We start from the raw sequence: 22,704 nt of genomic DNA, 5'->3' as shown, positions 1-22,704 counted from the left end.
GTTCTCTTTTGTGTGTTTATTCTATTGCTTCTCGGAAACAAGAAAAGCTAGTTTTAATATCTACTTTTTCCATCCATCAAGACGCCACTTCCTCCTGTTCCTGCCGTAGCAATGATTACATTCTAGAATTTGCCAGGCACACCATTTGGAGTCAGGCAAGGAGACTGAACACTTGACTCTAGCATCTATTAATGCTGGGACCTTAAATGAATAACTTAACCTTTTTGAGTCTGACCTCCCCTACCTAAAAGTAAAGCATATTGACAGCTATATCTCAGTGGTAGGATTGTGAAAACATTAAGCATGTTGGAGTTCCTGCTCTGGTGTAACAGGATCTGCAGTGTCTCTGGAGCACTGTGACATAGGTTTGATCCCTGGTCCAGCACAGTGGGTTAAGGATCCAGCATTGCCACAGCTGTGGCATAGGTTGCAGTCGTAGCTTGGATCTGGCCCATGAACTCAATATGCCGAGAGTAGCCAAAAAAAAAAAAAAAAAAAAAGCATATATGAAGTATTCACTACATGGTAACTATTAGTAATAGTACTCCTAGTGGTAGATACTACCTGCATATGTGATAGAGGTTAACCTTGTAGCTAAATTTAGACTCCACTGAGGTCAGGAACTTGGAAACGGGTGGTTTTTTGTTAACCATTTCCTCTTCTTCAGAATGTGGCATGGTTCCCATCCAAGGAGCACTTGAGAAATACATCAATGAATAACTGATTACTAAGAGTAACTTCTTCATAAATGCTAGTTCCCTCTTGACCACCCATTTCACTCTAGATTCCAATAATACTGATGGCTCTGTAGGAGGGCTGACCTTGAAAATCCCGTTTTAGCAGATGGGAAAATGAAGGTGTGAAAAGATGAGGAACGTTAGAGATGTGAATAGACAAGTGACGTAAGAGGAGACAGACAGTCATTATTTGAAAAGATGCCCACTCAAGATGTTAAATCACAAAAATACCAATGAGAAGTCATGTTTTACCCATCCGATGGGCAAAGGCAGAGCACTTCTACTCTCTTGAGTAATCATGACCATGTAGAACAGCAGGTCCTGCCCTATGCTGCTACTGGGATTGGAATGAATTTTCCTTATAAGAATGCCATAGGTTGTATCCATTAAAAGCCTATAATTTATAACCCAGCCATCCCAGTTCTCAAGATCAACCCAGAGAAAGTCTTACATGTGCCCACAAGAAGGTTTATATAAGACTATTTACTGCAGCATTTGTTTGTACTTGAAAAATGTGTGAAACATCCTAAATTCCCAGTATTGGGATACAGCTCAATAACCTGTAGCACATTCCTACTGTGGAACACTACGCAGCAGTTAAAAGGAATGAAGTAGATTTAAGGATCAAAGAGGATAGATAGCCCAGATGACTGCATTTCCCCCTCTAAACTCTACATCTAATCTAAGGCTGAACATGAACTTCTTCAATGAAGTACAGGATATTGGTTTGTTTTTCGTTCCTTCATTCATACACTCATGCATTCATCCATTTATCAATTTTTGCCAAGCATCTACTTGGTTTTAACCATCCATACTATGGCAAACTTCCTCAATGATCAATGCTTCTTTATCCTTCAGGTCTCAGCTTAGAGATAGATGACTTCTTCCAAGAAGCCTTTCTAAACCATCTCAAGCTGAGATAGATACCATTCTTGTATTTTATATATGCTTTTTATGTCCCATGTACCATATGGATCATAAGAAGGATATAAGCATAAAAGAGAGCATATGTACCATGCACTTTTCATGATTCATTATAATCACTTGATTCCTTTGCCTGTTTCCCCCTTTAGGCTGTGTGCTTATGAGGCTAGGGATCAGGGCTCTACCCCAAGTTTCAGCACAGAGCATGGCACAGAACAGACATTTAGTACATATTTGTTAAATGAAAGAAGATTCAACTGGATTTTTACTATTTGATTGATTAATTAATGGAAAAATGAACACGTGTAAGAACAAAGAATACAGGACAGAGGACATACAGAAAGGATCAGCAAAAGAAAGGGTCTGAGGACAAAAATGGTGACTCAGCTTGAGAGCTCTAGAAGCATCATGAAAGAGCTGCCTGTGCTTCAGTTGACCCTGATTGGGTCAACTAACCTTTCCCAATCCTCTGAGGCTTAACATGCCACCACGTGTCAATGTTCTGGCTAAGATCTGAAAGTAAGAGACCCCTCTTCTGTGAGATTCCACTCTGAGCTACTGCTAACTCATTCTTCAAGCATTTATCTGACATTCATGGACCCCTGACTCTGTTAGGAATGAGCATGCTAAATTCTGTACTTAAGAACCTGGACCAGGTGAAAGAAAAAGAAAAAAAAACAAAACAAAACAAAAACAAACGGAAGTGCAGTTAAGTCCAAGGATCACATTATAAGACATCTATGTCCCAAAGAAGTTAGGATCTCACCCAGCCTTTATTATGAGTCACTAGGAGACCTCTCTGGTCTCTGTTCAAATGTCACCCCACCACAGAGGCCTTCTCTGACCACTCATTAAAAGTCACTAAATCCTATTCAATTTGGATATTTTATAGTGTTTTCTAGTCTGTCTTTCCCAACTATGTCGCAGGGATCAATGAGAGCAAGGACCTTCTCTGTTCTGTTCATCACTAGTATTGCTAGTGCCTCCAGAGTACCTGGATTCAGGGTGGGCATTGACAAATATTTGCTAAGCAAATGAACTGGCAAATGAACTAAGGTTTCTGAGCTGACTGATGGGGGTTCTGCATCTCTGGACTCTAGAGGAAGAGATCTGGGATTTGATCTGTAAAATGTGGACTCATATTCATAAGAACATCCAGTCTGATCCTATGACATCTTTCCCTTAGGTTTAGTCACTTACCCTAAGACTTATATTGAGAATACCAAGGAAATGAGGTAAAATAGAGATTGTGTTGGCAGCTTAATAGGTCCGAATGAGAAAGAAGCATCCATAGTTAATTATTTGGGATATACAAATAAGCTGGCTAGGAGAGACAACTTCTAAGAAGATTTCTAGCTTCAAATTGATGATTCTAAGAATAGAGGAGCACAGACAAAATAGGCAACACAAACATATTTGTTCAACCAGGGAATGAATAACTGAAAGCACTATCTTTAGAGTTGATGGATCTCCGTGCAGACCCTAGCTGTGGTTACACAGCTTGATGGCTATGTTATCTCTGAGTTTCAGGTTCTTATCCTTTATTTAGTGATAAAACCACCTAATTTGTGGAGTTGTGCAGATAAATCAAAGGAGATTACCCAAGTAAAGTTCTTAGTAAGTGTTTGACACATAGTAGGTTCTTAGTAAACAATAGCTCCTCCATTTCTCTCTCTCTTTTTTTTTTTTTTTTTTTTTTTTTTTTGGTCTTTTTAGGGTTGTACCTGTGGCATATGGAAGTTCTCAGGCTAGGGGTTGATTTGGACCTGCAGTTGCTGGACTATGCCATAGACAAAGCAGCGAGGGATCCAAGATGTGCCTGTGACCTACACCACAGCTCACAATCACACCAGATCCTTAACCCACTGATCAAGGCCAAGGATTGAACCCGAGTCCTCATGGATACTATCTGGGTTCTTAGCCCGCTGAGCTATGATGGGAACTCCCTCTCCATTTCTCTTTAAATGCTAAACTTCTTCCCATTCTTCAAGAGCTATTCAAAAATATTTACTCAGGGCCTACTCTGTGCTTGGTATTGTTCTAGGTACTTGGACAGCACCAGCAGATAAAGAGGCAAAAAAAAAAAAAAAAAAAAAATCTAGTCTTCGAAGAGTTCAGATTCCTCAATTACACCTGAATTCTTCAAAGTTTGGGTTAGAAGCCACTGACTTTCTGCTTCAATTTCTTCCATCAGGACATTACTATACTGCAGTGCTACTGCTTACCTAATCCTCTCTCATTCCAAAGAGTTTGCTTACCATGAGGGCAGACTCCAGGCCTGTCCTGGCAGCACCAAACCACCTTTTCCTAACCCGGTGCATGGTTTTTAATAGAAACCCAGTAAATATTTGCTGAATGAACTGACAGTGGATGGATGAACAGATGTAGAGATGAATGATGAAAGGAGCTGCTATTCACCATTCCTGGTTTGCTTCAGACTTCATGTCCTCTAAGCCAAAAAAAAAAAAAAAAAAAAAAAAAAAAAAAAAAAAAAAGGCTTTTATCTAGAGTCTTCTTAGAGAAATCTGGAGATTCCATACAAACCCAAGGAGCATGATGCCCAGTACAGAAGCATTTGGCAGTCAGGTTGAAACACAGAAGTATCTTTCCTCCTTTTCCCCAGCCAGACACAAAAAGACCTGGCTGTGCACCTCATGTTGCTGGACTCCACAAGTGGGTCTCAGGAACTGACTGTAATAGCCTGTGAGTTGTAATCCTGTCTTCCATCTTCTGTATCTTGAACTTGAGCCAGCCTGGATGCATGTCTGAGCTCTCAATTTCTACCTCTGCATTATTACAGCAGGAGGTGGTGTGGTATTGTGGTTGAGAGGGTGGAATGCGGAATTAGACCTAGATTTTCCACCTGGATCTGTCATTACCAATGGTGTTAGGTGGGTAAGCCACTCTTCTGAGCTTCAGCTGATTCTCTGGGCTTCACCTGCCTCATAAATATTTGTAAGGTACTTAATACAGAATCAATATTCAATAGGTGGTTGTTATTATTGTAATTGATATTATTATCATGATTATTGCCCACACACTACACCTTTCACTAGGGCATCCAGAACCAGTGAGGTCTGAGCTGGGTACTGATTCAGACATAAACGATCTCTGCTGAGTCCCTTTTACTACCAAAAAAAAAAAAACAAACAAACAAACAAAAAAAAAAGTTACTTGTCACCAAAGGACAACTCCTATCCCCAGAGAAAAGCTTAATATGGTGTCCTCTCATTTTACAGAAAGAAAAAAAGAACGCCTCCAAAGGTGATGCAATGTGTCTTCATGTCACATGGGGAGTTAGCAGCAGTGTTGGCGCTGGTCCTCTTTTCCTTGGTTAATGTCAGTCTTCATTCAATGGAGAGCTTTCCACTTAAGCGAAATGGTCCACATTTCTCCCTTGCACCAGCCAAATGCAATCAATCTATGAGAAGCATCCATTGGGTAAGCGCAGAAGCCTCTCCCTTCATCAATGTCATACCTTGGGAAACTATCTCCAGTATAGATAACAGAAAGAATAAATATTTTTGTTGAGAGAAAAAAATGAAGACAAAGGTCAAAGGGAATCATGTAATGGGTTGAGTCAGGGAAGAAAAAGAAAGCATATTTTTTTCTTTCTCTCTCCTTTTTTTCTCCAAAACAGTCTTTATATAGAACTTGTCTAAGGGCCAATTTATTTGATATGGAAAAAATGTGAAAGCAGTAAAATACACACACGCACACACACACACACAAAGAGGTATTTGTGTTGGAGTTTAGAACTTGAATTACCAAGAGATAAAGGAGCTGAAATGGTAGGTTAACTGGGAATGATTTTTTTTTTTTTACCCCAGTGTCTCAGAGTACTTTTAAGTCAGCAAGCAGAGCCCAGCCTAGCCCAGGTCTCCAATTAGTTCCCTGGGACTCAATGAAGACAACAAGGAAGGTCAATGAAGGCCTCAGTTTAGTTCTTATGCTTGCAACACGGTGGGAACCAAAGACACATTTGTTGAGAATAAAAGAATGAGTGGTACACAGGGCAGACCTGAACGGTGGTGGTTTGGCAAGCAAACTGGCATAAGACTTGGCATTTTTACCAAATGGTTAAGGTCTTCAGCACTAACGTGTGAGGGTTCGCAGGAAAGAGGCAAGGTCTAAGTCACCCCTGAAATCTCCAGCCCCCAGCTCAGACTGTGGCACACAGAATGTTCTCAAGACATATTTATCAACTGAACAAGTAGTTGTAAGAGTAAAGAGACCTTGGAGATTCCTGGGCCTTACGAGATGATGGAGAGCAGAGATTGCTCAACTTCAACTAGTATTAGACTCATCTGGGAGAAGTAAGTCTAAGTCAGAAAGAGGAGGACAAATACCACACAATGTCTCTTTTGTGTGGAATCTCAACTATGGCACAAATGAACCTATCTATGAAACAAAAACAGACCCACAGACAAGGAGAGCAGACTTGTGGTTGCCAAGCATTGGGGGAAGGAGTGGAATAGATGGGGAGTTTGGGTTTATCAGATGCAAAACATTACATTTAGAATGGATCAGCAATGAGGTCCTACTACATAACACAGGGAACAACATCCAATCTCCTGGATAGACCATGATGGACAATAATACAGAAAAGAAGGAATGTATATATATGTATGACTGAGTCACTTCGTTGTAAGGCAGAAATTGGTACAACCCTGTAAATCAACTAAACTTGAATTTATAAAATGCAATACAGAGTAAAAAAAAGAATCACCTGGAGAGGTCTTGTACTCAGAGTTTCTGATTCAGTTGTCTGGTTTGGGGTCCAAGATCCTAGCCTTCCTAAATTCTCAGGTCCTACTGATGTCACCGGTCTGGGGCCACACTGAGGGCTTGATTTAGGGGTTCTTAACCTTGGTTGCATGTTAGAATCCTCTAGTGAGCTTTTCAGGTTCTAATGTTTAGGCCTTATCTTCCTTTTCAATTAAATCAATACCTGAGGCAAGGCGAGGAGGCAGGAGGAAGGGGGCAGGGGATGCAAGTGAGCCAGGGAGGATTTTAAAATGCAACCGAGTTGTAATCTGCAACCTAGTTTGAGAACCACAAATCTGGTCAAACTTTCTCCTTATAATGGTAAGGCCTCTGAGGACTGAAAACAGTGAGTGACTGGCCTGAGAGCATACAGCAAGCTAGTGACTTAGCTAAGAATAGAACCCAGGATGCTTGTACTCCTTCAGTGTAACTTCCACCATTCCACACTTATCAACCCATGTCAGCTCTCACAGGCTCGTAATGCAAGGCAAAAAATGAAAGCTGTGTTTAAGCTGAGGTTTTATGACATCTATTATTTCTTCTCTTCATTGTTTTACACAGAAACGTTAAGTGGATGCATATTTATAGACCTTTACTCCTCTAGACAAGTGAAGAGATAGAAGAGACAGGGTTATAAAATATTTTCAAGGCAAGATGATCCTTTAAGTTTTAAGTACATTCTCAAACACAAACCAAGTGCTCCTTCTGAGTCCTTAAACAGATGTTCTCTGTCTCTGAGTCGATGAATGGGCAAGGGTTTGCCTGTGATATGCACGGTAATTGCCGGCAATGGAAAAGGAAGTGCTGGTAAAGTGTTTGAAAATGGTTCTGTCTCTTAAAGAGATTAAAAGTTTCCTCCAGAACTTGGTTTCCACTAATAACTGGCTTAGCAAATGTTTTCAAGTAGACAGAGCAGAGATGGTGTCTTCTATCATCTTAGAACCCAATAAAGTGGCCTGTACAAGACACCGACTTCAATATTTTCATCGCAAAGAAGAGGAAGTCAAAGCTCAAAGAGATAGATTTATCTCACATTAGTAAGTGAAGGTGTCTGACTCCTGAGCCGTCGTTCTTTCCAATAGTCAAAGCGTTCCCCGCCCATGTCACCTGTACATGGTAGAGATTCAACAAATGTTTGACTTCAGAGACTCTTGGTACCCAAGGGAGGTATTAGATTAAAGCAGAAATTGGAATCACATCTTTCATTGAACAGTGGTTAAGTGCACTAGCTCCAGGGTCAGGACAAATTCTAATCCTCATCTCGCTACTTCCTAACTATGTGATTTTGAACAAGCGACTTCATATTTCTAACTACAGTTTCCTTTTTTGGTAAAATGAGAAGAAAAATAGGGCTGTGGCTGCGGACAGGACGAAATAAGTAAAAGATGCAAAGACTTTGCCCATTGTCTGGCATAGAGGGGACGCACTGATAACTTCATTATAAGATAGCCTCTCTCATAAAACATAAGGAAGAGGTAAGAGAAAGGTGGCTTGAGAAACGAATATTAAGAACAAGCATTATCTCACATAAAAGCAAAGAGTATCCCAAAGAATCCTGGAGACCTAGAGCTCCAAGGGCTCGTTGGACCAAACGGGTTTGAATCTCTCTTCTACTTGTAAAATAAGGACTGTCACTGGTTATGTTCGCCTTTAGCAACATTCTCATGCAAATACTCAGAAACATGCCCAACTCCCAGCCAACCTGCTATAAATTCACCCTTTTCTGACCCACTGGAAAAGCAATTCCAATGCACGACTATGCTTCAATTTAATGTAAAAAGGAAATCATTAGCAAACATCAGTTCTTGTGCTTTCATTAGTAATTAATGACTTTCTCATTGCTATTCTCATCCAACCTCCTTCATGTGACTGTTGGCAAAACCAAGCTGCAGGGAGGTTAGAAAAGCTTAGAGTTCCATGTTCAAGCTGCCACCAGAATTCAAGACTCCTGCTTCTTTGCCTATTGTTCTTTCCTCCATATCAACTCCACCTTGTTAAAACAAGTCTACACTTAATGCCAGGTTACCAATCCCTAGAAGTAAGTCTGGCTGTGATGCACCTCCTTCCAGTGCAGTCCTCTGGGACCCTCCTTACATCCCTCCACCCACTTGATCGTCTCCCAGTCCAGAGAGCACACTTACACATCCGTGAATCTTCTACTGAAGTGTAGCATGGAGGCCACGTCCACCTGGAGAGGAGGATCCCGAACCACCTTGTACTGCAGGGGTTTACACTCTAGGCAGAGCGGGCTGTCTGCGACAGAGGTCAACATGGCTGCATCAATCTCCAGGTGCTCATCCAACGTGTAGATCTGGATGCCATACACCCCCTCGCCCACATCCTGGAGTTTGATGGTCAGAGGGACATCACAGAAGACGTTCTGAGGGCCCAGGGAGATGTTCTTCCCACTGACAGTCAAGAGTTTGATGTCATTGACAGCCCCACTGGAGTCCCAGTCAGTGGAGACAAAGGTCACCCAGATGGTCAAAGACTCGGGGACCAAAGGGTAGCGGAATTCAAGTTCAAGGTAGCAGCCCTGTGGTTCTGGGCAGGCTGGAGGGACCGTGTGTGGGTTGACAGCTGAATTTGGGCTCCAGGTGCGGACACTGGATTTACAGGGCTGTTCAACATCTGGATGACCTGTTGAGAAGAAATAAGGATGAGTTCCTGAAAGTCCTTGGAATTTCCTGCAGACCTCAGGAGACACTGGCTTGAAGAACTCAAAGAGAGGGAGAAAAAGAGAGGGAAGCTTCTCAGTGTCTTGGTGTATCTGCTGTATGCTCAGCACTCAGCTCATCCCCGCCCCTGTGATTCAGACCTGGATGACCAATCACCGGATGTTTGGTGAAAACTACATTCATATACATGTCTTAAGATTGAGTTCAAGCCCAGACTTTCCTCATTTCTTGCTTGTAAGCTTTTCCGCCTCAGATGGAAAGAAAGGGGGACACGCACTTGCTAAACACCCACTATGTCCTCTGAACTTGTTTAGTTCTTGCAAGGACTCATTTCTGCAGTGAGGCCACTAAGGCTCAGAAGTGTGTAGTGAACAAAACCAAAGTCTCATGGCTTAAAGTGTAAAGGTCAGCATTTGAGCCCAGTTGTGTCTCATGCTGAAGTTCCTGATTGGTCTCCAGACTAAATGCAAGAGCCACTAAAGTAAACTAGAATCCCTGTGGTACTGCCTTTGGTACAACCTGCTTGGAACAACAGAAGAGCCAGAAACCCTGGGCAATGAAGAAGTGAGTAGGGAGAGTTTCTGTCCTTTGAGCTGAGGATTCTGGGAGGAAGCTGTTTAGAAGCATGAATGACAGAGCTGGAAGACAGCCCTGGAGCCATCTTATCTCTCTTCCTCCCCTTCTCCACATGAGGTCATTCCATACCACTGAGCTTCTCCGGGCTCTGTCCAGTCTGACTCAGGAAGGGGAGGGTTGGGGGAGGCGGGGAGGAGAAAGAAGGAGAGATTCTTCTACTCTCTCCCCAGGGAGACGATGCCTCATCCCCACTGATCTCAGCCGGCAGCGACTTCTGAATGTTTCTCTGCTGAGATCATTAATCCTAGACCCTCAGAGAGTGCTCCTTTGCACTGCTGAGAAAAGTAATCAGGACTCAGTACAGTAACTGGCTCTCATTTATGTAAGGATGTCTAGCAAGAGACACACATCAGCTGGTGAGGGTAGGATGCGGGACCTCAGGTTGTCTTATTAGCTACCTTCTTTTTTTCCCTTCAGTATCAATGATTGGTGAGGGGTGGTGCTATTGGACATTTCTAAAGCAAAAGGGAAGAAAAAGAAAATCAATCTGTCTGGAAGGCCTTTGTGATAATGTTACGTGCAGCATAATAGGAATCACCACAATATGAAAACCAGAAAGCCATTTTGGGTGGAAAAGCGATTCCAGTGAAAGCTGTAAATGCTCCCAGTCTCCTTGCCTCTTTCGAGCCAAGGGAGAAGAGAGAAGATGCCCAGTGGAGGTGGAGAAGAGAAGAGAAAAAGAGAAAAAAAGCAGGGGTGGAGGTGGGGTGGGGTGGAAGTGGGGTAGGGTAGGGGGAGGAAGACAAGGAAAATTCAAAAGATTTTTTAGATATAACACATAAGATCAAGAAGAAGATATAACTACAAGATCCCTTCCACCTCTCCTTGGCCAGGTTCATTTATTACGTGCACCGAATGCTGGCTAGAAGAGACCAGCAGTGTAAGTCAAAGGCACAGGTAAGACTCCCTGCCGAGGCTGAAGCCATTCCTACCACTGACCTTCCAACCCAAAGAGTTCCCAATTCTCTCGACTTTGTGGGTTACTCGTACTGATATGTCACTTATTCATTCAAACAGCTTTATTGAGGGCAGCGTTTTTAATATACCTGAAGCACATTCCCTAGCTGATAACTTCATCTGATTCTTACCCCAGTCCTGTAAGATAGCTATCATTTTTCTCTCTCTTCCGCTCAATGCCACATACAGTGCTTAAACCAGTGTCTGGTCCATACATAGTGAACACAGTGGACAGTCCATAAATATTGGTTAAGGGAAGACTCTCTAATTTTGTTAACATGGAGTTTAAAAAGAAGCGAAGGCTCCATGGGATATTAGAACCTGCTGTGTTACGGGAGCCCGCCCCCTCCCCACCAAGGGCTCTTGTGGAACTGACAAGGGATGGAATGACCTTTCTTCCTTCCTTGGAGACAATGACTGTCCGTGGTGGGAAGCCACGGGAGAGCAAAGACGACAAATCTATTTGGCCCATGTTTTAATCCCTGGTTTCTTTTTAATCAACCCAGGGAATGCTCTCCAAAGGACGGGAAAGTGAGCCTAGACATTATGCTCAAGTAAGTAAACAGGACTGGAAATGGCAGTAAAGCCTGTGCTTGCCTGGTCATCAGAGATAAACTTTGAGATGTAAAAGAGAGCCTCAAGGGGCACTGAGTCCAACCCATCACCAAAGCAGCAATCCCTTTAATAACACTGAGCTTCAGGCTCTGACCATCCTCTGTGTGCTTGGTACCATGCCAAGCACGTTACATGCCTCAGCTCTCTTCCACCCCGGGAATAAATCTATGACGTAGGTCTTACGAAACTCATTTTGTGGAAGAGGAAACTGAGCCTCGGATGGTTAAGTAGTAATTCCTTGGTGGGGAGGGAATACTATGAAACTGTTGGCCCAGAGAGCATGCCACGCTTTGGAAGGAATGAAAAATGGGTTAAGATATCAGCTATACAGCTGTTTACCTACTGTAATGATGCCTATCCCACAGGGGTGCTATAAAACTCAAATGGGATGAGCTATTTAATAGATGCTCACAAATATATTAGCTCAGTTCTGAAACATAAAGAAGAATTAAGGAAGAAAAGTCTGGGAGGAGGAGGTATTCCAGGCAAAGAGAACAGTTGAGAGAGAATGTGGAATAGGATGACTGGGGTTTTGAATGCAGCAGGAAAGCAGCAGGTGGTGAGGCTGGCAAGCTAAGTAGAACCCAGCTTATGAAGGGTCTTTTATGCCACCTTAAGGAAACTGATCTTTATGCTGAGAGACATGAAGAGCTACTGAAGAATGTTAGGCAAGCAAATGAAAGTTGTCTTTCAGAAAAACCAAAGTTTAGACTCACAGATACTATCCACCCATCCCTCCATCAACCAACCCACACATTCAAAGAATAATTGTTGACAGCACAGTCTGTGTCCAGGGTTAGGCCATAGTCTCTGGAGATACAGGTTTTGCAGATATAGTAGTCTCTGCCCTCATGGAGCTTCTTACCTAGTGAAATCAGTTAAGAAACTGCTGTACTACTGCAGAAAATGCACAGCTGTGGCTTGTACAAAGGAAACATCAGTGAAGATGCGGACAAAGCAGAATCCCTAAGGAGGAAAAAAAGACCCAGCTAGGAAACTGACCGGATGTGTGGTGATAAGTCTGGGAGAAGGGCTGAGAAAAGGAAAGGAAGGAAGGAAGGAATAAGGGAAGGAAGGAAACTAGGAAAGCACTGCTACTTTCTTACCAATATGTATCATTTTGTATAGATGGTGACCAAATGCAGTTATAATGTTTATATAAGCTATCCACTAGTGGTGAGGCTATATATGTGCATGAAATATATTTATACATACATATGCTGATTTAAATGTCCATGTATGATGATTTATATAGACATCTATTGCATAGTTTTGATATACATACTATAGCAGTTGATACAAACACAGTTATAAAAATTTGGTGCCAAGTATTTTCTAGATGAATGCTTTAGCACACCTGAAATATTCTGACAGAAAAATTGGGAAAAGACTCACACAAGTAAGAAATAAAATGAAAACAGCTAGCACCATGTATTTATCTCTTGTGGAAAACTCAACAGTGGCAATACGTTATACGCTTGCGTAAGTGATCGTAACTGAGATTTGAGTTGATCAGATCTAACTACCTAATTCCTGAGCTACAAGCGTGCTGTTGTATCAAATACCTCAGAAAATATGCATTGGTGAAACACAGTTTTTGCTCAAGTGATGGGAAAATAGGGTTTCTTTTTAGTACAACCAAAGGCAAGAATTTCTGTGCCTAAGTTTACTTAAAGTTCATGAAACAGAGTTAACAGAATGTAGCAGATGTGCAATAAACATTTGCTAAATGAAGAATTTTCTATCTTGTTAATACAGAGTTACAACGATAAGGGTGCAGCTCTATGGAATATTAGAGCTAAAATGGATGTTTGTTCTGTGGGTAAGATGCTATCTTCAGAGAAGTAAAGTGACTCATGCAAGGGCACAGAGCACACTGATGGCCAGGCTCAGACCGAAATCCCATCCTTGTCATCCTCCCCACCCCATGCTCTTTTCTCAAACCCAAAGATACGTCTGGCATCGCTCATGGATTGGGAGTTTTATGTTAGTTTGGGAAGTCCAAAAACTTAAACACACAAAGATAAATAGGATGAAAATGAGTTGAGAAATAAATTGCAGAGTTTGGCTCATGGAAAAGTTTATTTCTTCAAGAATATTAAAAGGGTCTGAGCCAAATGGATCACAGAGCCTGTAATAGGATGCCCTAAAAAAAGGGACACTCTCTTTTCCTGGCCTGCATGGACTAAATTTGCATATCTTAAAGGAAAACCCAGGGCTGCTGGGTTTCCTTGGAGGTCTGAGTCAGCTCAGGAAGCCGGGGGGCTCAGTAGTTCAGTGGAACTCTGTTCTGCATATCAGGGATGGACCAGAAGCAGACTTAACCATCTGACAGTTTGGTTGGATGGAGGTGTGGGGAGATGATAGGAAATTATTTCATTCACTCATGTGGTAGAATGAGCCATGATGGTTTTAGCTAGAAAAGTCTCAGGGAAAAGTCTTGCTACTTCCACCTCCCAAATATCTCTCAACTCCACCAACTCTTCTCCATTCTCACTGCCACCGACCTCACTGAGGCCACCACCATCACTCCCCTGGACTCCTGGACGTTCCCTTCCCTCCCGTGAACTCCTCTTCCAATCTCTTCACCGCAGAACAGCCTAGGCTGTCTTTATAACAGACATGTCGCACCATAGCCCAGACCTCTGCTGAGGCACATGGTATCTCCTTACTGCCTTCAGTATTAACCCAAAGCCATCCTAATCTGGCCATTGGACACCTCACCCCAGGCCAACCCGCCCCCCGTCCTTTCTCTCCTCCTCCAGACCCATTTAAGTTCTTACCACATTATTGAAGAGCTTTTCTTTATGTGGGTTATAGCTATTAGTTGTTACCATATGGCCAATTAGAAATGAAACTTTAAAACATAAGAACACATAAGCACTTGTTCCATTCGCTATGGGAGCAGTAAAATATCACATGCCATGCAGCCACTGGAAAGCACCACTGTACACTCAAGAGAGAATGAGCATGATAAAGGTGAACACTGTTACTGTATTATTATGAAAATAACTTTGGACTTTGAGGACACATGCAAAAGTCTTAGGAACTGCATAAGCCCCCAGAACACGTGGAGAAAACCAGTGCTCTAAACCTATCAAGCTTCTCTCACATTCTTAAATGTACTTTGCTCACTGGCATGGTGACATTTCCTGGGGGGTGTGAGTCTCAGTTTGTGCTCAGGCCCCTTTCTTACTCTGTACTTCTGGGACCATGAGCCTCTTGGCTCCTAGTGGTCATCACCCACTTACTTATCTGACTCCCCTGTGAGAGAGTCAGCTCTGTATGGCCCGTGCCCAGCACAGTGCCTGGCACAGAGTTGCCATGGTGGGCAGAAATGAGAGGAGTTCACTCTTTGCATGTAGCTCCTAGAGAACCCCACATGAGAACCCAACGACGGGCGGGGGTGAGTGAAAAGGCCACTGTCACAAATTTCAGGAAGAACTTTCGAACAAGCAGAGTTAGAATGGGAAAGCCAAGGGCATGTATGAGCTGGTGCTAGGAGAGCACAAAGGGGATTCCTTCCCTGGGTGGGAACGGGGGCTGGGTGACCCCAAGCATCCCTTCCAAGTCTGACAGCCTGTGATCCTAAGGCTGAATGGAGGGCTTCTCCCAGACATCCCTCTGGCTTTACATTCCGGATGGATTTGTTTAGCGTTCCCAAGTTCCACTCTCATTTTTATTTTAAGCTACTCTAGAAGATAACAGTACAAGTGCTGGCATTTTTCTCCCTCCTTTTCCTCTCTAATCCCTTTTCCGTGCTTTATTCTACTGCAGGCTTTTTCTTTTTCAACGTTCTTTCTAAAAATATAAAGGAAAACGGAGGAGTTTTCACTGGACCTCAGTGACACGTCAGATTCCATCCCCTCTGGTGGAAGGGCGTCCCCACCACTACAGCTGGCATGAGGTGACCTGCATGGGAGCACCAGGGACTGAGGTGGGGGGGCCTCTAAGTGGAAGTGTCTGAGGGGCAAGGGAGGGGAGGCGGAGGACTGAGAGGAGATTATGGGGTCTCTGCCAGCCTGATTCCAGGGACTGGATCTGAAAGAGATATTGCAGAAGGAAACGGAATGGGCAATTTTCTGTGAGATTCTCTAAGTTGCCTTGGTTCAGGGCCAAGTGACAGTGCAACAAAGCGCTGGGGAAAAGGCACCTAATTTCTCTAGAATGAGTGGATGGAGCAGCGAACAGTACTGTGAGGGAGCATAGAGAAAGCTGGCCCCTGGCGGCAGGGGGTGGCGGGGGGGTGGTGCTGGGAGACCACCCCCCCTTAAGCTGCGAAGGTCTGCTCATGGGTGGAGCCACAACAGTGGACATCATGAGGTGCTCCCCTCCAGCATCTGATGACTGGATTCCCAAAATGAGGTTACACAGCAGAAGACCAAGAGAGGGGGTCGTGACACACAAGAGAATGCCCCGAGTCTTCCCAGAAATAACTGAAGAACAATCAAAGGCCAGTGATGTCTTGAAGTCCCCCACCCTCCCCAAAATATGTGTATTGATTCTAATGTGAACTTGTTTGTACCCATGGCTCTCAGGGTCTGGGATATATACAAACACATACTATGTCTTATCAGGTGTGCAGCCTTAGGCACTTAATTTCCCAGGAATTTTGTTGCTTTGTGTGGAAAATGGGATGACATACCTAGGACACAGCAGGTGCTCAAAAGATTTGTGTTGAACAAATGCATGAACACTTGCCTTGATGGATAGGAAAGAGTACAGACTTCTGGCGACACAATGAATCAATTCTAGAGTTGTAATATACAACATGGCAATAATTGTTAACAATACTATACTGTATTGATTGTATCCTTGAAAACTGCTTCCAGAGTAGTTCATAAATGTTCTCACCAAAAAAAAAAAAAAAAGTGTGAAGTGATGGATGTGTTAACTAAACTTATTTTCATGATCACTTTGTGATATTTACATGAATCACATCATCACATGGCACACTTTAAACCTACTCAATTTTATATGACAATTACATCTCAATAAAGTTGGGTGAACAAAAAAAACCAGAAAGTCCCCCAAAACTTCTGGCCTTGCAGGGTGACCTTAAGATCAAATGAGACAGTATGTGGAAGACTTTTAAAATCATAACATTCCATCCACACAGAAAGAGTTCTTTGCACACCCCACCTGCAGAGGAGCTTCCAGGCTGGCTTACCTTCTGCTTCCCGAGGACTCCAGTGTCCTGAAGGGCCACAGGGCATTGGGGAGGAGGCGTTGAAGGCGTATTGCACCAGGATTCTCCCTTCCAGACAAAGGTCACACGCTGATCCCAATTCTCTAGGAGGCCAAGGAAAGAAGGAAAATGCGCCGACTTAGGAACAGTTGAATGAGTTCTGGACTGAACTAACCCAAAGGCAGAGGTTAAAACAAATCTGTTTCCCTATTCTCTCTCCCTATATTTGCTGGAGCTTCTAGAATATGACTATACGTGAAACTCTGCAGCCCTTTCCCCACCCACACCTGCCCAGCAAGGACCTTGTTCGGGCCAAAGGAGCTTCTGTTCTGATGGTGGATACATATCTTTATACTTAGGCAGCCCAGAATCAACAGGCCAAAGACTTACTACCTGCACTAATCACCACTTCATCCATTATTCCAAGTTCCACTGCAGACTTGATGTGTGGTTTTAAGAAAATCTTTTGCCCCATTTTACCTCAAATTTTAGTCTTTTAACAATATCTATCAGGTATGTACCCCATGCAGGAATAACCTGGTACCCTAGGTATTAAATGGGAAGAAGGCATGGTGCAGTTCTTTCAGCTGAAAATGAGTGGGCTGAACTAAATGATGCCTTAAGCACTAAATGATGGCTGAACTAAATGCCAGCACTGACATTCTGGGCATGGATGAGTCACTCTTTGCTTTAATGGTCAAAAACAGTTTCCTTACCATGATCTCTAATTCACTTTAGCAGCTTTCCAAGGGGCAAGCCAATCCTCAAGGAGACCAGCCCCAGAAGTGGAATATTATGGTGGCTTCCCCTACTGTCTAGTGTCTTATGTATCTGGATTCAATCTCCCTTTAGCCACAACAGCCTCTGTGAGCTTACTTGTTCTCTAGACTTGGCCTCTGTTTAGGAGGCAGTTTCTGAGAAGGGAAAGGGATAAGCCCTCTCCTCATGTACCAGGATGAGCCTGAAACTCTGCAAATCTGAGCAACTCCTGCAGAGGGACTAGAAAGAGAAAATGTCAAGAAATGTCATAGCTCGACCTATTACTACTCAAAATGCAATGGTCTTGCCAATACCTCTTTTCTAAAAGAAGCACTGTCCTTTGGCTACTAGAAAGACACAGTGGAAGAACCCTATCCCAAGCCTTAGGGCTTTTCCTTCACAGGGAAGCTCTACCGCCCTTGGGCTCACATGGCAAGGTAGAACATGCTGGTGAACATCACAGTCAGCTGCACTCCTCATTCTTCCTCCATCCAGCTGCCAGGGAGCTCACCCCCCAAACCTATAGCGGACCAGCTCATGCTCCTGTTCATCTGGTTATATAGCGGTCAACATACATAGTTTAATGGATGGATGGATGGCTGGGTGGGTGGATGGTTGGGTGGGTGGGTGGATGGATGGATGGATAAATACCAGTCACTCTGACATGTTGCTAAGACTCAACGATTAGCCTAGCCTAGACCCTCAAGCTGCAGATCCTGCATCCTCAGCTTTGTCATTTTAAATACAAAACCATGCATAGGTAGAAATTTTATAAGCACACTAATAGTCAGTGATAGGAGAATGATTCAATAGCCTAAGGTTAATCCTCTCAATGGAATGGTAAATAGTTATTACATAAGTATTTATAAAGATTATTAAATTTTATGGAAAATACATTAGTTGTAATGTTAGGTGAAAAATCCATATTCAAAACTATCTATAGTAACACCTCAATGATGTTCAAAAAATCTTCAGGTGACCAAATACTATCAGCAGTTATTTCTGGGTGATAGAACACAGGACTCTTACCTCCCTATTTGTATTCATCCTGGTTTTCTGAATTTTCTATTTTCTATATATATGTATGAAGTACTCACGGACTAGTAATAATAACAATATACAATTTTGTTTGCAGGCAGGGATGAGGAGTAGAGAGAGAGGTGGGCTCAGAACCACTCTGGAGAGCAGAGTTCCATCACAAGGACCAGAGTCCATGTACAACAAGTCAGAGTCACATGACTGCCTTCATGATGACAAGGAGACTACAAACATTCTGGTATGGGATCTGGAATCCCATTGACCTCAATGGCAATTGAGCCTGTCTATTTCTTTAGATGCCTTGCTTTGCATGATAAACATAATGGCTGCCTGCACGTGACTGAGTTCTTAACACCTTCTAGGCTCCTAATAAGCACTATGATGAGTGAACAAAGTAAAGGTGCCTTTACTGTAAAGAGCATTCCACAAAGTGTAGTCCCTCATGTTCAATCAATGATTCACACGTTCCTTCACTCATTCATCTGTTCATTCAGTGGCTACTCACTGAACAGCCTATGAGGGCCAGTCCTGAATAACTACCTGACACCGAGGACCCAAGAGTAAGCAAATTCAGTGCAGATGCTGCCCTCACAGAGCGTGAAGTCCAGTGGAGGCAACAGTCCATAAACAAATAGGTAAACAGATACAAAATTACATATTCCGTAAGTTCTAGAAGGAAAGTTGACAGATGATGTAGGAGAGAATAGTGGGCGGGGGTGCGTTTGGCTTATTAAGATTGGAGAAACCATGGAAGAACCTTAGTGAAGGTATGATGCAATGTGAGTAAGACAGAGTGTGAGTCAAGTGATAGCCTGGGTTCAGTCTAAAGGTACTTAAAGGACCTGAGCAGGGGTGGCGGGGGTAAGGGGGGAGAAGGGTATGGTCCATAGAGGTCCTGGAAGAAACCTGAGTGGCAAAGAGTCACATATGAAGGAAAGAACAGTATGAGAGGCAGTTGGACAAATAAGGACAGCCAGATCAGGCAAGGTTCTGTAGACTACAGGTAGATTTTACAGAAAAGAAATGGGGAAGCCTCAAGAGGGTTATAATGCATGGCATGACATGAGCTAATTTGCATTTTAAAAAAATCAGTCTGAATGGTCAAGGAAGAACAAACTGGAAAAAGAAGGGTGAAAGTAAAAGCAAAGTCAGTAACTAAAAAGCTAAGGTGTGATTCTGAGTATGGTGAGTTATGTTCCCATTTTATAGAAAAGGGAACTGAGGACTGCCAGGACAAAGTAATTATACCACGGTCGCAGCTCAGAGAGTACACTCAAATTGGGTTTCACCCAAATCAGGTAGTATCCTACACCTTCAGGGAGTGTATAATCTGTGTTTCTGACCTTGGGATTTATTTGATTTTAATGGGTACCTGTATCTACAGACACAGACACATACAGACACACACACACTGAAATCATAGAAGTACAGGATGCTAAAGCTGGAAGAAATTATCTTTCTTACACAGGTTCCATGAGAATCAAAGCTTAAAGCTCCAAGGCTGTGCTTTCTAATACAGCAGCCCCCAGTCACATGCGGCTATTTAAATTGTAATTAATTACAATTAAATAAATGTAGAATTCATTTCAGCTCTTCAGTTACATGTCACATTTCAACTGTTCCATAGCCAGAACTGGCTAAGGGCTACTACCATACTGGACCCTGCAGAAAGTTCTATTGGACAATGCCTGTCTAAGGCACCCACTGTAATATACAGAATTAACCTTTTTCCTATGCATCTAGAATGGTACTACTTATGTACCATTCTTGGCGGAACTAAGAAAACAGTTTCTCATGTCATTTTCTATGTTCTGAGATTCAGAAAACTGAGGCAGAAGAGGACGAGGAAATGCATGAGGTTGCAAAGGCCTCAGACCCAGGTCTGTTGGTTCCCAGTCCAGCCTTCTTTCCAATCACCACGGCCCATTGTTCAGAAAACTGAAACCATCTAGTCAACACATGTTTGCAAGACAGATAAAAATAAAGGAGTTAAAAAAGCCAGGGGTGGCCTTGAATTATTTATTCAGTTGCCCATGTGTGAGGACGCAGGCTGTGGGAGGATCTGCATATGTTTTTTTAAGGAAAACCCTTGTATTCTCTTAGACCACAGATGTGAGGAACAGCAGGAGGATGTGAGGATGGCCAGGGGCGAGAGGTTGGCATTGATGGATGTAGTGGAAAACACCAGAGATTTTGCAGGGGAAGAGAATTTTCAAGTAGCTCCACAGCTCTGGACAACTTTGTACAAGATGGGAGCTAATATTTCCTGAACGTGGAGAGTGTGTGTGCTAGGCATATCAGAGATGAAGTCAGCAAGAATTCATCTTGCTGAATTCCCCACAAAAGCCAGGTGAAGTGGGCACGGTTAGCGCCTTTTATGAAAGAAGACTCAGAGGGTCAGAGAGGATCAGAGAGGGGACACAATTTGCCCCAGGTCCCATAGGCTGGGAGTGGTGACATAGAGAATGGAACACAGACAATCTGATTCTTCGTACTAAGCCTGCATCCTTCAGACAAAGCTAATTTCTATGAGGATGAACTCTGTGTAGGGGGACATGATAGTTCCACTTCTTTACAATAATTTAATGAACTTGTTGACCTAATTCCTTTAGCCCATAGATGACGGTCTACATAGCTGCTAATCCTAATTAGACATGTTCCTAAATGTCAGTTTTAATTTAACCTATGATGATTCCATTATGAAATCTTAGACTGAACAGAATAGCTATTGTATGAGCTTCAAGTACCAACTGACTATAGGTTATTAAAAACATACTGATCAAAGCTGAGGGCACTATGTAATAGAGACCCATCTCATTACACAACAATTAAGCCTCCAATAAGTTTTCAACAATCAGATGGTATTTATTTAATGGACAATAACTGCTTTATGAAATACAAATTGAATACATACACAGGAAGCTTCATTTACAAAACTTCCATTTTTAAGTGGCCAAGGCTTGACCAAAAGTCTGATACTTCTCATCGCCACAGAAAAAATAAATAAATTTACGGGCTGCTGGAAAGCCTGCTCTGAAGTGTCACATGAGGTTTCCCAAACCCAGCTCTGAGCTCCCAGTGAGGGTGGCTGGGGCAGAGGAAGGGGGGTTTCTATGGAGGGTCTAGGGAGGGTATCTCCCTTCCCCGTGATCGCATTCACCCCACTGTCCAATGAAGGTTCTAGACTCAGGGATGGATAGTAGTGTGGACAGCTGGAGCCCAAATTTAATGTGATGCCATGATTGAATGCACCTTCGACAGCCACACAAACACAAAATGTGCAAACACACATGCAGCTCCTTGCCACCTTTTGTGGCCTTTTAGAGGGAAGGGGTGACACCTCCTTCATAATTTGAGCTTTGGAAGGACTTAATGAAGGAACATGACAGCCTGAGATAAAATGCTGCAAAATGTGAGTCAGAGCCCAGCCCCCTCCACCTACCAGGGGCTCCTGTTCCAATCTCTCTGCTTCTTTCCGTTCCCTGCCTCATCTGGCAAGTGAAGAAGCTGATGCCCCTTTGACAGAATTACTGGAAAGGTGAAATGAGACTCTGTCTATGAAGAATTGAGTATAGAATTCCAGAGTAAGTCCTTGATAAGGGGTGGCAACCACAACTATGGAGCAATTTTAATTTTTTTTTGCTTTTTAGGGCCACACCCATGGCATATAGAAGTTCCTAGGCTAGGGGTCGAATTGGAGCTATGACTGCCAGCCTATGCCACAGCCACAGCAACTCAGGATCCGAGCTGCATCTGTGACCTACACCACAGCTCATGGTAATGCCAGATCCTTAACCCAATGAGAGAGGCCAGAGGTCGAAAATGCATCCTCATGGATACTAGTCAGATTCATTTCTGCTGTGCTACAATGGGAACACTCCCCCTTTTTTAACAATATTAGTTAATTGGTAGTTGGTTACTATTTTCCCCACCATTAATGCTACATCATCATTATTGGAAAAAACATTCCAAGAAGAGCTGGGCAGAGGGGCAACAGACTGATCTGCCCTAAATTATAACTACTATGTTCCAACCAAAATAGATGTCTGCATTTTAGTACGTTTTTGTGACCCTTTAAGATCCTCTAGAGCTTGAGCTCCTCAGGGAGTCCTGATGCTGAAAGGCACCGCTTACCCCAGGTTTCTACCTCCGGGCCATTGAGGGATCATTAGACCCACATTTCAGTGATTCTAATTATACAAATATATGCATATATGCATGTGTATTCACATATCATGTGCCCTTCAGATACTATATGTATATGAAGGTATTAGCCCATTAATCAGAGGCAATTTCTTTCCTTTTGCTTTCTTTTCTTTTTCTTTTTTAATTTTTTTGCTTTTTAGGCATGGAAATTCCCATGCATATGGAAATTCTCAGGCAAGGGGTTGAGTAGGAGCTGTAG

General features: G+C 42.9%; 1 protein-coding gene across 1 annotated transcript in view; it reads right to left on the bottom strand.

The window, feature by feature from the left end:
* The window catches only part of PAPPA (pappalysin 1), a 240,318-nt gene that overhangs the window by 147,626 nt on the left and 69,988 nt on the right, over positions 1-22,704 (bottom strand). The window contains 2 exon segments of the mRNA XM_001926753.7: positions 8,570-9,068; positions 16,485-16,606. Coding sequence (XP_001926788.5) covers positions 8,570-9,068; positions 16,485-16,606 — 621 coding nt within the window.

This window comes from Sus scrofa, chromosome 1 (genome assembly GCF_000003025.6).
Source record: "Sus scrofa isolate TJ Tabasco breed Duroc chromosome 1, Sscrofa11.1, whole genome shotgun sequence".
Lineage (NCBI taxonomy): Eukaryota > Metazoa > Chordata > Mammalia > Artiodactyla > Suidae > Sus > Sus scrofa.
The sequence above is the reverse complement of the archived record's forward strand: the minus strand, read 5'-3'. Positions and strand labels throughout refer to the sequence as shown.